The sequence below is a fragment of the Passer montanus genome, unplaced genomic scaffold (genome assembly GCF_014805655.1).
Source record: "Passer montanus isolate IOZ18808 unplaced genomic scaffold, ASM1480565v1 scaffold34, whole genome shotgun sequence".
NCBI classification, from domain to species: domain Eukaryota; kingdom Metazoa; phylum Chordata; class Aves; order Passeriformes; family Passeridae; genus Passer; species Passer montanus.
In genome coordinates, this window is record NW_024368152.1 from 8,799,194 (window position 1) to 8,813,290 (window position 14,097).

The 14,097-nt window shown below is 42.9% G+C and overlaps 1 protein-coding gene across 3 annotated transcripts; it reads right to left on the bottom strand.

Moving 5' to 3' along the window:
* Nucleotides 1-729: 729 nt before the first annotated feature.
* E2F6 (E2F transcription factor 6) lies at nucleotides 730-13,352 on the bottom strand. 3 transcript variants are annotated; one of them, XM_039715612.1, is made up of 7 exons: nucleotides 13,213-13,352; nucleotides 9,102-9,150; nucleotides 7,393-7,609; nucleotides 6,919-7,077; nucleotides 5,801-5,915; nucleotides 4,390-4,541; nucleotides 730-3,655 (listed from the first exon to the last, which is right to left on the bottom strand). In XM_039715612.1, the coding sequence occupies exons 1-6, from the start codon at nucleotides 13,267-13,269 to the stop codon at nucleotides 4,422-4,424; spliced, it is 717 nt and encodes a 238-aa protein (XP_039571546.1). In that variant the 5' UTR covers nucleotides 13,270-13,352; the 3' UTR covers nucleotides 730-3,655; nucleotides 4,390-4,421. The 3 variants fall into 3 exon arrangements, with proteins under 3 accessions (XP_039571546.1, XP_039571545.1, XP_039571544.1); XM_039715611.1 differs by having other exon boundaries at nucleotides 730-3,562; nucleotides 13,204-13,352; XM_039715610.1 differs by having other exon boundaries at nucleotides 13,204-13,352.
* Between the last annotated feature and the right edge of the window lie 745 nt (nucleotides 13,353-14,097).

Below are 14,097 nucleotides of genomic sequence, written 5' to 3' on the forward strand. Positions count from 1 at the left end.
GCTGCCCTTTCTCTGCAAACATCATTAAATTTCCTCCGAAACACAGATCGTGCTTTTCGACCAACGAGTATCCAAGTCCTTCAGTAAACATCTACAAACAGTGAGAAGCCTTGTCTAGGTTTATATAACCTACACAACCAAGTGTAGTTTATATTTTAGCCTCAATGCACTTCCCACAAGCTACTCCAGGCAGATCAGAAGTGGAACCAAAAATAGCAGATTCATGTTCCTGATAAACCCTTCAGCAGTTACTGAGGTCCCAGCAGGGTGCCAGGGCCAGGATCATGGAACTCAAGGGTTCAGAGCTTGCAGCCAGCCCCAGCATGCTGGGAGCGGCTCATGGCCTGGCCAGCAGGTGAACCTCACCCCTGACAAGCTGAAGTGACTTTCAACATCAGTGTTTAATTATGCTTATAAATGAGGCTCTTCACACCCACCAAGATTTTTCCAAATGAAGAAAATTACTGACTTTCAAATGCTTTCCAACAGACAATAATTTGAAGAGATCTCTCTTTAAAAATACCATTGTTTAAAACTGTAGTTCACATCAGAAAACTCTGACAAGTGACTTCCCACACCAAGTAAGGGCTGAACTGGCAACCTGCAGTGCTTTTTCCAGTAAGAATCAGCAAAACCAGGAATTTAGTAATTATGGGTCCTGGCTGTCACTATTGCTGACTGATGCATTTAGATGTGTAGCCATTCTTATTAAAGGGAAGGCAGAAAGAGTACTTGAAACTTTTAATTTATTAGTCCTCAAATAGCCAATACACATAAAAATGTACTGAAAATGGACAGATATAGACTCAGCAAAAATAATAATCTCTCAGAAAAAAACAGGCATTACTATACAAAGTCAGAGTAAAGTCCTGTCACATTTACAAGTGAGCTTGTAATTTGTGTGTAAGTTCAGCATCACTTGGAAATTTTTCAAGTCCAAGTTGAATCTTTTCAGCTAGTTAGTGCACTGAGCTTATACAGTACATTGTTTTCCAGCATCACCAACGGGTAATACTGTACATAAGCAAGTAGCACAAGCAGTGGTTTAACCTTTAAAAGCTCATTCATTCCACTTAAGGTGCACTATTAAAACAACAGACGTATTTAATAAAATAGTAACAGTATAATTGTCATATTACAGCTCCTTCCATTTCACTGTGACAATTGTGTGGCTAAAACCATTAATTATACTGCTAGAAAACCTGTACAAATGACTGAGGAAAAACAATCACTAGAGATTTGTTCAAAAGGAAAAAGCCTAATGTTTCATGTAAATGGATTGTTCCACTGTTTAAGACAGACTTCCTTAACATTTTTAAGATGGTTACTCTGTAAAAATGTACTTCCTTACCCTATAGATAAGGTAGGTAATGGCTAAGAGTTAGAGGGTCAGTTTAGATAAATATTAGGAAGAAATTCTTTATTATGCAGGTGGAGAGGCATTGAAACAGGTTGTCAAGAGAAGCTGTGGATGCCTTATCATCTCTGGAAGTGTTCAAGGCCAGGTTGGATGGGGCTTTGAGCAACCAGGATGAGAAGAAATGGCCTCAAGCTACATCAGGGAGATTCAGGTTGGATGTCAGGAAGAATTTCTTCACTGAAAGAGCTGTGAAGCAGTGGAACAGCCTGACCAGGGAGGTGGTGGAGTCACAATCCCTGGCAGAGTTCAAGGAACGACAGGATCTGACACTCGGTGCTATGGACTACTTGACATTGTGGTGTTTGGTCAAAGGTTGGAGTTGGTCTTGGAGGTCTTTCCAACTTAAAGAATTCTGTGATGTAGGAGCTGTCCCAGACCAAAGCAGGGGTGCTGGAATTATGTGACCTTCAAGGTCCCTTCCAACCCTAACCATTCTAGGATTCTGTGATCACGTAACAAAAATCCACCCCAACATACAGCACTCAAAATTAGTTGTTAGTGTTGAAATTGTTTACACATTTTATGGCACACATTATCCTGAGTTGTTGACCTAGTGTAAGGGGAATCAATGCTTCTTCTCAGCACAGACCTCCCCACCCACCAAAACAGAACAATGCTGTAAAACATCAAATAGAGTTTGCCATCTGAACAGAAACCAGTTACTGAAGGAAAAGGACAATTTTCCTGTGCAAAAAAAAAGCTTTCTTAGCTTTAACCCTCACTCCCACCTTCAGTGGAGGAGCACCTTCCTCATTTTTTCCATGTTCTGTGTATTAACTGTGCTGTCACTTTGCTTTTATTTATTGTTATTACAGCTCAGCCTATAGTTTGAAATTCAAAGACAGAAAAACAGTATCGTGTACTGAAGTCCTGTATTCTGGAGCCAGAAGTTGATAGGACATACATAAAAATTCAAGATTACTTTCTGACACAGGCTTGCACTTGGTGTTTTTTCCCTAATTTGCATAGTATCCTCCTATGCATTTTGCAGAATTAGGGAACCTTGTGGAAAACTGAATTAACTCTCAATCTGTATTTAGGTATATTTATGCTGTGCCACCTTATTTGTATTGTAGAACATAGGGTATTTAATTTCACCACACCTGTCTGAAATAGCTGTAGAGTTGCTGGCTAGGTCATGCAGGGGTTAATAAGCTTTGGTGTGCTCACTTGTGAAGCAGATGTGTAATTGTCAATACTGCCTGATCCAAGGATTTGGACTTCCTATTTAAAACCAAACTGGCCAACCCACCTCACCCCTACAGAAACCATACTGGGATGAAGTGAGCCCATGCACAGCATTTGCACAGTGACAGTTCACGCCCTCAGAAAATCCAGTAAACAAATTCAACAGCTTTGTTTTATGGATACGAAAGATGGATAATACAGACACAGTCCTAAAGTATTTTTTAATTTTAATTTTAAATGTTCACATAATTTAAAATGTTTGTAGTTACTCGGTGAACTGCAGCAAAGGCAACCCAACACGTTTCATTAGACTATTTCATATTTTTCTAAGCTTATTTTATTTCTTTGCTGTACAGAGGCAGAAATGCAAACCATCTCAATAAATGTACATCAGTAACTACCTAGAAATGATACAAGTATTTACACAAAGACCAATTATTTCACTTCAGTGTTGATACCATAGTTCATGTAGAGCTGGATGCAAAGAGTGTCTACACAGTGTGAGGCATAACTCTCAAGATATTTACATCTTGTTCTTTATAGCAAAGGCTTCCAATACACCAGGAATTCCTTGTTACATTTGTATTTGACAATCCTGCTTAGTAGTGCTGCCTCAGAACTGAAAAGTGCATTTCTTCATTTTATACATTCTCACGCAGATTGTGGACCGTTCCAGAAACTGTTCTCCAACCTTAATTTTTGGAAGTAATTGATGATCTACGTTTTTTGTTAATTAAAGTTGTAAGGTAAAAAATTGTTTTTCCCAAAGCTCTGTAGGTCATATGCAATTAAGAAAACAAAGCTCCTAAACGCAACTCAAGAAACTGTTGTCTTTTGACTTGGGAAGATGAGCAATCCTGTGAAAGCACTCAACCAATCCACTGCTGGTTATTTAAAACACTTTGGAACATTTCAGGTTATGAAGTCTGCAGATCCAAGCACTTTGGAAAAGCCCTATAACACAGATAAATACATTCTATATTAGATTTTTGTGTTGTAATTAATCTGGCATCTCAAATGGTTTTTTCTCTTCCATCGGAGATCTCACTTTAAAAAGAAAGTAAAAAAGGAATATGATTACTCTCATTGTAGAAAATACAATTTTGAGTTATTCCACAAGCGAAATGAATTCAAAAAATGCCTGGGATGAAAAAGCCAACTCCTCCCTTCACCTATAAAGACTTCTAAAGATAATTTCTTTCTTTCTTTGTGTTCTGAGCTACTGCAACTCCTGCCACATTTCTTTTTAAGCCACAACATCCTCCAGCACTAGGGTTCTTCAGAATCTCTACTCCATCCAATCTTGTTTTAGAAGATTAATACTACGTCCCCTCTTCTGTCTGCCCTCCCTTAGGGCAGGAATGAGCAGTAGCACAGTCGTGTTTAAAACAGCATCATAACTCTCATGGCAACAATCTGAGCTGAGCAGGAGTCTGTAGTGCAGCAGCTGAGAGCTGACACACGGAGCTGAGAGCTCCATCCACAGAGTGCAGCTCCCACAGGAAAGCAGCAAAGAGCAAAGGAAGGAAAAGGCCAGGGAACAAGAGTGCCTTGCTCTGTGTGCACGTGCCTGACTCTCTGACCTCCTGTTGCTGTGAGGTAACACAACAGCACAGACTTCTTTCCAGGCATTTCCTATACTCCCACACATCTTGGCCCACAATCTATGCTGCAAAAATTAAACTTGTTCAACAGTACAGCTTATAACTTTATCAGAATATGTTAATCTTAAAAAAGAAAAAAAAATACACGTGGATAAAAATGTAAAAGGAGGATGTTACCTTCATCAGGATAAAATGATGTCTCAGTTTCCCTAGATATGGACAGTATCCATATCTTCACAGGTTTTGGCACCCGGATTCTCTTTTTCCACCTCACACAGATAGACATCAATAGGTCCTTTTGTGCTCTTCACATGTACTTCTATGTGATCCTATAAAAGAGCAACTTGTATATAATTCAAAGAATAAATCTTATACATTCTTTATCTATTTTTGCACGTATTTTAAAAACAAAGAACAAATACAGAAATGATGTAACTATTTAAAATTGTGTTGCTGCTTCCACGTAAATTATGACTATTACATACGTTTGTAGGAAACTATTATGCACAATTAAGCTAACAAGCTTTCATTTTTGATGAACGTGCATTTAAGTATTTGTTTAGTCTTTCTACTGACCTTCTGATATACCACCAAGACTTACTTATATGTTTAGGAAGAGTAACAAAAGTTAAAAAGCTTGACAAAACAGTGCCATGAAGCAGACAACAAACTGGACACACAGCTTTAACAAAATAGTAAAGCAACTAATCCTTATCACTTCTCCTGCCTTCCTTCCACAGACATCATGTTGCATGACACAGAGCAAATTAATCAATGCAGAATGGAGAAAATACTCGGTTCTAATGTACAGCTTTTAAAATTCTGCCTTTTTATTGCTTCAGGAGGCGTCTGGAGTTGTATCTTTTTCATCTCCACGGGGTAAGAGACAGCTCCTTTGACCAGGGAAACCACTGGAGATCTATGTAGTGGATCTCTTTTGGTTCTACTGATTCATTTCCTTTTCCTAAGATATCCCCACCTTTCTGTCCATACAACAAGGCAACTTCAATGACTATGCACCTGGGAAGATTATCAAAAATGCTCATGCAAAAAAGAAAATGGAATTAAACTTCTGTTTGTTATCTTAGGCTGTCTTCCAGGATTTGCCCTCTCAGAGCACTGCCAACAGTTCCCAGTACACAGGCCCCACTATGCACTTGCAGCACTGCTGGGTGCAGGGGGCTCCTCTGTGAGACAAGAATGGAGCCTGTGTGTTGCACCGTGGGGTGAGGACAGGGCACACTCCATGAAAAACCCTTCTAGATATATCTACCAGAGGGACAAAAGGTTTTCTTTTTCCAACCATACTGTACATTGCATACTTTATTACAGCTTCTCCATTCTCTCTAACAAAACCAGGTAACTAAAGCTCAGATATATTTATGGCTTAGTAATTTAGGCAAAAAAAAAAATACAGCAAGTAAGCTTCTAAGACTATTATCCCTGCAGCACTGCTGAGTGGAACACAAGAACATTTAACTACCACTATCTGCATGACAGAGAAACTGAAAGTCAATTACTGACTGCTGCTGCAAAAAAATCAAATTTAAAAACTTTTGTTCTTTTCGGAGAAATGTATAAAACTTACGTCTTTAGGAACTGGTATCTCCAATTTGGTTTCCTCTGGAGCTTTGATTGCAATCACAGTCTGTTCCTGAAATGCCTGAATGCTTCGGATATCTTGGTATGTCACATAAGCTAGTGTACACATTGGTCAAGGATTATGTAAAGTAATTTGCTAATGGGCAGAAGCAAGAGTGTGATGCCAAGATATGTTGAGGCAGAATACCAACTTCAGAAAATTGATCAACAATTCAGCAGAGGTTAATATTAGCTTTGTAAAATGAAGTATCAGCTAATGGTAGAAAAATACTTTTCTGTATTTCCAGGAAGGAAAAAAGCTTTTAAAAATATATTCAATGTTATAAAATAAACCCAAACAGTTTTCACAGATGTTGTCATAAGTCTACAAAGCAGAAGAAATACTGTTTTTCAGGAATTACACTCTTATCTTCTAAAAGCATGAAAATAATCTCCTGAGACATTGTAAAACTATTTTCTTAACCAGTAAGGTGTAAAGAATGTAAGCACATTTCATTTGTGCACACACCTTAACACCTTGCCAAACAAGGGAGCTAAATAATATTTTATTGTAACCCAAAGCCAAAATTCAATCTTTATGCCATATATTAAAACGAATGTCTTTTCTATTGTCAAAACCCATCTGAAAGTCAGAACTGCAATGGGATCTCTTTCAAGAGAGAAGAGTATTAGGACATAACCAACATACCATTACATCTCCTTGGCGACAGGCCACTGGAACTCCATTCTGAGTCCTCTCTGCCATCTCCCTAAGCATCTTGAGCTCACTGGTAGGTCAAAACCTGCCCTTGAGACAACTCAAATGGAGAAAACAGGGTGATGGTCAGGGTACTGAGACTACTGCCCCACTTAATTCTTCTGCAGTGGAAAGGCCATACAAGCAGCACTCCTCTGAGGACAGGCTAGACTGTCCATGATACTGCAAAGCAAGGCACATGACTGGCATTCTCAAATACAAAATAATCAAAAAGTCTGCTATTATAAAACTGATTATCAAGCAGTACTGTATACCTGTGGTATCAGCCTACACTTCTTACTAGATATGTGAGTATGTGCAACCAAAACCATAATAAATAAATAATAATGTAAGAGTTGAAAGGATATTTTGCATTTTCTTTGTCATCTGTTAGTTCAAATATCTGATGAGCACAATTCTTGATTAATTCATCCAGAGCTTCTTCCATGGCTGTTAAGTCAGAAAGTTCATCTTTAAGGTTCTGCTGCTGCGGTGCTTTTCCAAGAAGTTGGTCAAGACTGTTACCTCTAGAAGAATATGAACATTGTCTAGCATGTTTGTATAAATAAAAGCCTGTTTATTAAACATCAAGTATACTAACAGCAAATAGTAAGAAAGTCTGGCATCCTTTATTCTGCTGAAATATGCTTCCATGTACTTCTGCACTTGATACTTGTTAACGTATTAGGTAATTCACATAGCATAAGGAAGGATATAGAACTTAAAATATTATCTATGAGAAGTAACTTAATATGCTTAAAGACACTCTCAAAGTTATAAACATTACTCAACACTGTTGGGATTTACTGTTTCAGAAACTAGAAGCTTCAAAGCCAACTCACATCCACTGGATATGATTCTTAGATCTTTTCTGAATCAAGTCGATGCCATCCAACACATTGGTGATGTCATACACTCTTCGTTTTCGTACTCCAAGTGTTGTTGCCACTTCATTTAAATCAAGGACACCGTCTGGAGCTTTTCTGAGCAGAGCCATAAATTTTCGTGTCAAAAGCACCAAGGATGCATCAAATCGAGGCCTTTTCATGTCCACAGTTTCTGTAAAGTTTTGGTAGAATATTTAGGGTCAGCTACTACATAAGCATGAAGTAAAAAAAGTGATAGTGATGAAGTAACAATGAAGGTAAAAGTCTGGAAGCACTGCAGTTTTTTTTGCAATGTCATCATAAAAAGCCTTTTAACTACACATACCTTTATTTGTTTGCAATGATTTTATCTAAATAGCAAGCATACATTTTTGTGCTTTCAACATTAATGACTCCACACTGCTAGTATGCATATTAACAACTGAGTAACCGTATACTCTACAGGACATGGGATCAGATCACTGACCAAATACCAGTGAAACCTTTGGTTAACTATAGACTGTGCTGAGATGCTGCCAGAGGAACACAGCTCTATCTCTGCTGCGTGACACTATTAGAGTATTTTTTCCCATCTTTTTGGTCCAGTTTAACCAGCAGACCTCACACATAAGCATTAGGCATGGTTCACAAGCCAGCTTGAGCTTCAGGACTGTTTCAGCCTGGACAGGACCAATCTGCTCTGGAACTGAAGAATTTAGCATGTAGACAAACTGTTTGCACTATCTGGTCTCAGGGCAAAAGAACTAGTCATTCCATTGTTTGATTTACTAATACACAAAGATCTACAGCTACCCTCACACTCTGGTTAAAGAGATCCCTGTGTTATGTGTATTCATTACCATCATATTTGCAGAAACAGCAGAAATCCCTGATTAATAACTTGAGATTGTTATTTTTGTAAGCAAAAAGCACAAAAAGCACCTACTTCTGAGTCAGAAAGTCACACAGTCAGTATGCACACACTCATTTGATGGCAGCCAATAAAAGATTCTCAAATTCATATGTTACTTTGCTTTACAGGAGAAAAGACAACCAGGTATTTCACCTGATCAACCTGTGTCCCTGAACAATATTCCAGTCTAATGCTTCAAGAAAAGGTGAGTGTGTAAAAAAAGTACCCTAGACAACACTTCTGCTTCAACCATCAGTATTTTTTCCAAGATGAATAAGATACCACCTTTACTCATAATGTATCACACCCATTCCATGGCTGCAAGTTTGTGCACTCCTGAACATGAAGTAACAGGTTTGACAACTCAGTTTTGGACTGTTACTGTGAAAGGTGTGAAACAATTCAGCTGGTGAGAAAAAAAAAAAGAAAAACAAAACCCCAACACCCAGAAATTCACTCAAGTTTATTTCCACATTTATCAGCACCAGTTGAAACACAACATTTGCCAGTATGTTGCTGCAGTTTACTCTAACTCACTTTTCCTGTGCACTCTTACCTATATAGCAATGGGAAGGTATACGTGCAATAGATCTGAGGAGAAAAAACGATAAAGAATGTATTGCTTCACATCTGTTATTTCAGTCAGTGTTCAGCATTTTTCCTGCTCTGCTGATATTAAATACCATTTTTCATTTGTCTACAGCACTGTACTCACATTATAAAAATGCATGACATACTGCAAGATTTTCACACATGACACATAGCAACTTACTTTTCACAAGCTGTGTGTCCTTGGGCACATTCAGGTCGACCACTGGTGCCTGAGGAAATAAAAAGGGAATAAAACAACTGTCATAAAATGCCATCTACAGGGGGAGCTTCTTCAGAAGAAATCCTCAAATCTTCTTTAGATGTTACAGCTATCACAGCTCTGACAATTCAACAGCTATTACTATGAAGTGTCACTAGATAAAAGGAATATATGCTCTTTAATTCCTGCCAGGACTTTGAGCCCTTAATCTCAGTACAACTCGCTCTGTTTTAAAAAACAATAAACACCATTGAATTTGCTGTTGCTCAGGCAAGCTAAAACCTCTCTTGCTTCTTCTCTTTCAATTCATGGCCATTTCCTTTCAGTTGCCCATCAAGTACAACTGTGAAATACCTGGTAACCTTTTAAAGTTCTTAACTTGCTTGCAAGTATGGAATGAAAACTCATCAGGGGAAGTTTGGGTTAGATATTAGGAAAATGATTCTTCACCCAGAGGGTGCCTGGGCACTGGAACAGGCTCCCCAAGGAAGCAGTCACAGCACCAATCCTGCCAGAGTTCAAGAAGCTCTTGGACAATGCTCTCAGAAACATGGTGTGACTCTTGGGATTGTCCTGTGCTGGGACAGGAGTTGGACCTGATGATCCTTATGGGTCCTTTCCAACTCAGCATATGCTATGATTTTACTGAAGAGCTGCTGTCGCATAACAAATTCTCTCAGGAGTTTATGAACAGCCTTCCTGTACTAGTGGGCCTAAAACAGGAACAGTATTCCAAGGGCAATCTAACATATGTCAAATAAAGAAAAATAATAATTTCCCTCAATTTACTGTTCTCCTGCTAAGACAGCCTCATACGCCTCAATGTCAGGACACAATGCAGGTGCACATTTAGCCCAATCCATGAGGGCCCCCAGGTCCTTTCAACAGGGTGGTCCCCAGCCTTACCACTGCTGGGTAAAGGCAAGGCTTTAACGCTTCATTTCAACTTCCCAAGTTTATGAGGTGTTAGATGACCCCTTCCTCCAGCCCATAAACCTCACATCCTCCACTGAACAACAGGACAGACCTGCCAGGCACCCACCAAAGCTGCTCCATCACTCCTCTCCACAAGTGGTCAGGGGAGAGATGTAACAAGAAGTTCATGAGTTGAGCTAAGGACCAGAAGAGATCACTTCCCAAATACCATCATGGGCAAAACAGACTCAACTTGGGAATATTAATTAAATTTATTACCAACAAAACCAGAGCAGAATAATGAGAAATAAAACGCATCTTAAGAAAACACCTTCCCTCCACCCCTCCCCAAGCTCCACCTCCTCCACACCAGCAGTGCAGGGAGACAGGAATGGGAGTTATGTCAGTTCATCAAATGTTGTTCCTGCTGCTGCTCAGGGCAGAGAGTCCTTCCTCTACTTCAGTGTGGAGTTCCTGCCCACGGAAGAAAGCCCCCCATTAACTTCTCCAGTATGAGTCCATCCCACAGCAACAGTTCACCAACTGCTTCAACATCCATCACTGTTCCTCAGGGTGCAGTCCTTCAGGCACAGCCTGCTCCAGCAGGGGTCAAGGGTCACAAGTTCCACACAAAAGCCTGCTCCAGCATGGGCTCCACTCTCCATGGATCCACAGTCCCTGCTAGGAACCTGCTCCAGCATGGGCTTCCCACAAGTTCACAGCCTCCTTTCAGGCATCCACCTGCTCCAGCCTGGCTCTCCTCCATGGGCTGCAGGTGCATCTCTGCATCCTCATGGTCCTCCATGGGCTGCAGCTGCTTCACCATGGGCTGCCCCACAGGCTGCAGGCAGTCTCTGCTTTGGCACCCAGAGCATCTCCTCCTCCTCCACTCACCTTGGTGTCTGCAGAGTTGTTCCTCTCACATATTCTTACTTCACTCTTGTCTGGCTGTAATTACAACTGTATAATAACTTTTTTCCCCCCTTCTTAAATATGTTATCACAGAGGCACTACTACTATCTCTGATGAACTCTGCCTTGGCCAGTGACAGATCCATCCTGGAGCTGCCTGGCATTAGCCCTGCAGGACTTGGGGGAAACTTCTGGCAGCTTCTCACAGAAGCCACCCTGCAGCCCCCAGCTGCTATCAAAACCTGACCACAAAAACCCAATACAGGGTACACAAGCCCAAGGTTTCCTTTGTTTGGGGTCCCTGTTCCAGCTGTTGTACCAAGATTAAGTTATTTTAAGGATCCAAATGTCTGAGACTCTGCTATGGGAAACCTAGGGTCAATCAGTGAGGGGACCTTGTCTGTGTGAGTGTGGGGGTGCAGCTGCAAAGGGGCCTCGGTCCCAGCTCAGGTGGTGTGAGAGTGACTGACAGGAGTGGCTCTTCAATGGTCAGACAGGGAAATCTCTTCAATATTGTCACCTTTAACATTCCTTGCTTGTTTCAACACTACAACTTTGCCTTTCCAATCACCATATCTGCATGTCCAGGTACCTTTTATCCTTACTCTTACAGAAGTCTGTCCTGTTCTTTTTGCCATGAATGTCACAGTGAAATGTGTTTCTCCTTATTGATCTCAATCTCTTCAGCTCCTCCAGCTTCCAAAGCTGCCTTCCCAAAAGTCTCAACCTACCCCATGGCAGAATAAGCTGGAGTCTTCAAGACTGAGTAAGCTGGAATCCAGGTTCTGCACTTTACTACTAACCTTCCTTACTAGTAGGTTCAGGGTCTTGAATATCCCACTGTTAAGAAAACTTCCCAGTCTGACCATTCATGAGAATCCACCTAAGTCTCATGCTGTCACTGCTGGGACTGAAGCCCCTTCATGGTGGACTGCCTCAGTGAGCTACTGGGAGGCCCACTGGACTCCCTACACACCACACTCATGCAGTCAGGCCATGTTTCCTCACTGGTTCAACCCCAGATTTGAGTTTGACTCTCCCACTGCAGGGTCTCAGACATCTCTCAATAAAGCCATTTATTCACGGCGCAGCAAGACAGAAACAGCCCAAGCTGGTACCTCCAAAGAGGGATGCACAATGAAGGAACCTCTAAGTTTTTATACCCTCATAGTCTACTCGGGTAAATCTTGATCTTCACCCCGAGTCCTCTGCTCCTGCTGTGTCTCCCCATGTGTCTCTCTCCGTCCACCTTGGCAGTGCCATCATCTCTGTGCCGTTTTGTTGCCCAAAGCGTTGGCAGTTCATGGCTTCTGCTGCTCCCTCATTTTCCACTCACCTGGTCAGTGCCACCTTCTTCCTGCCCTTTGTTATCCCAAGGATTGGGCAGTTCATAGCCTCTTGTCTAGGGATCCCACCCATGTGCAGCCTGCAAACCGAGCTACACAAGGCGCAACTCACACCTTGCATTCCACGGCCATGGCAGGCAGGGCTGTTAATGATTACCACACCTTTGACCTCGTGTTTATAAGAAGCTGATTCAGGAAAGTATCACCCTTTGTAAAATCATCTAAGTATATACATAAAGAAGCTGTGCCAAACACCATTTGCATCTCACAATCATCACTTCAATTACCCACCGAAAAACTTACATGAACTCTTTCACGGCTTTAAGAAAATACTACCAAGTAACCTTTAGCCCAACGGACAAGATTAATTTAAGAAAAAAAAGTAATATATTTAAGCATTAAATATTTTACTTAATATTAAAATTATTTTAGTATTAAAATTAAAAACACGCACCATCAGGATTAGCTAAAAACATGTCAATTTTTAAAAAAGTTTTACAAAATAGACTTTTTTGCCAACTACTTCATAGCATTGCTAAAGGTAATGGTGACAGCTGCAGGTAAGATAATCACAGAAGTTAAGAGGAGAAAACACATTGTAGTCCCCTTTTCTCATCCTTAGCTACACCATATTTAGCTCGATTAAGAGGCTATAAGTAACACAGGCAAGAAAAACCATCCTTCTGCATCCCAGCACCTTTCCCGGGAAGGCCGCCACGAGGGAGGGAGGCACCCCAAGGCTCCCTTCGGGCACCACGCTGCCTGGCCCGCCGCATCTTTCCCGCCCAGAGACGTAGGACGGGCTTTCGGCCGCCTCCTCACGAGCTCCCGCGGCAGCCGCAGCGCCGTCCCGCCCTCTCCCATCCACGGGCAGCGCCTCCCGCCATGTACCTCACTCACACGCAGCGTGTCCGGCTCCAGCGGCTTCAGGCGCTCCCACTTGTCGGGGCTGGCCATGTCCGCCCGGCCCCGCGGCGAGGCGCCGGAGGAGGCAGCGCGCACGGAGGCGCTCAGGCCGAGGCTGCGAGGCGCGGCCGGGCGCGGGGGCTCCCGCGCGCGCCCGGGGCGGCCGCTGGGGCGGGAACGGGCGGCAGCCGCGCACGCGCCCTGCCCGGCGCCACCGCCTTCTCCCTCCGCTACCCATCGGCCCCCGCGGCGCCTTCCCGCCCTGCCCGGCTCCTCCCGGCTTCTCCCGCCCCCCGGGGCAGCCCCCGCCTCTCCCAGCGCCCGCGGGAATGCGCGGGATCGGGTCCTTCCCACCCCTCCCGTCAGCCGGTCCCATCGCCCCCGTCCTCGCCTTTGCGACAGCGGGAGCTCGCTGAGCACTGCAGCGGCCAGCGTGGGTTAAGGGAGGAGTCGCAGAATACGCTGAGTTCGAAGGGAGCCGCATGGATCGTCGAGTCCAGCTCCTGGCTCTGCACAGGAACACCTCAAGAGTCACACCATGTGCCTCAGAATGTTGTCCAAGTGTTTTTGGGCTCGGGCAGGCTGGTGCTGTGACCGCTTCCCTGAGGAGCCTGTTCCAGTGCCCAAGCACTGCTTCTGGGTGAAGAACCACGTTCTAACATCCAACCTAAACCTCCCCTGGCACAACTTCAGGCCATTCCCTCAGCTCCTGTCCCTGGTCACCGAAGAGAAGTGTCGGCCCCTCCTGTCCCCCTCACAAGGAGGTGTAACTGCAGTGAGGGCTCCCCTCGGTCCCTCCAGGCTGAACCAGCCCCGTGACCTCAGGCGCTCCTCACAGGGCTTCCCCTCAAGGACAGGGTTACTGCCAGCAGGGAGATT

Excerpts from the sequence above, each read along its gene's own strand:
- E2F6 (XM_039715611.1), bottom strand. The coding sequence starts at position 13,269 with ATGGCCAGCCCCGACAAGTGGGAGCGCCTGAAGCCGCTGGAGCCGGAC. Across the intron at positions 9,151-13,203 it reads ACACGCTGCGTGTGAGTGAG|GCACCAGTGGTCGACCTGAA; the intron begins GTACATGGCGGG and ends TTATTTCCTCAG. Across the intron at positions 7,078-7,392 it reads AAGAATCATATCCAGTGGAT|AGGTAACAGTCTTGACCAAC; the intron begins GTGAGTTGGCTT and ends ATATTCTTCTAG.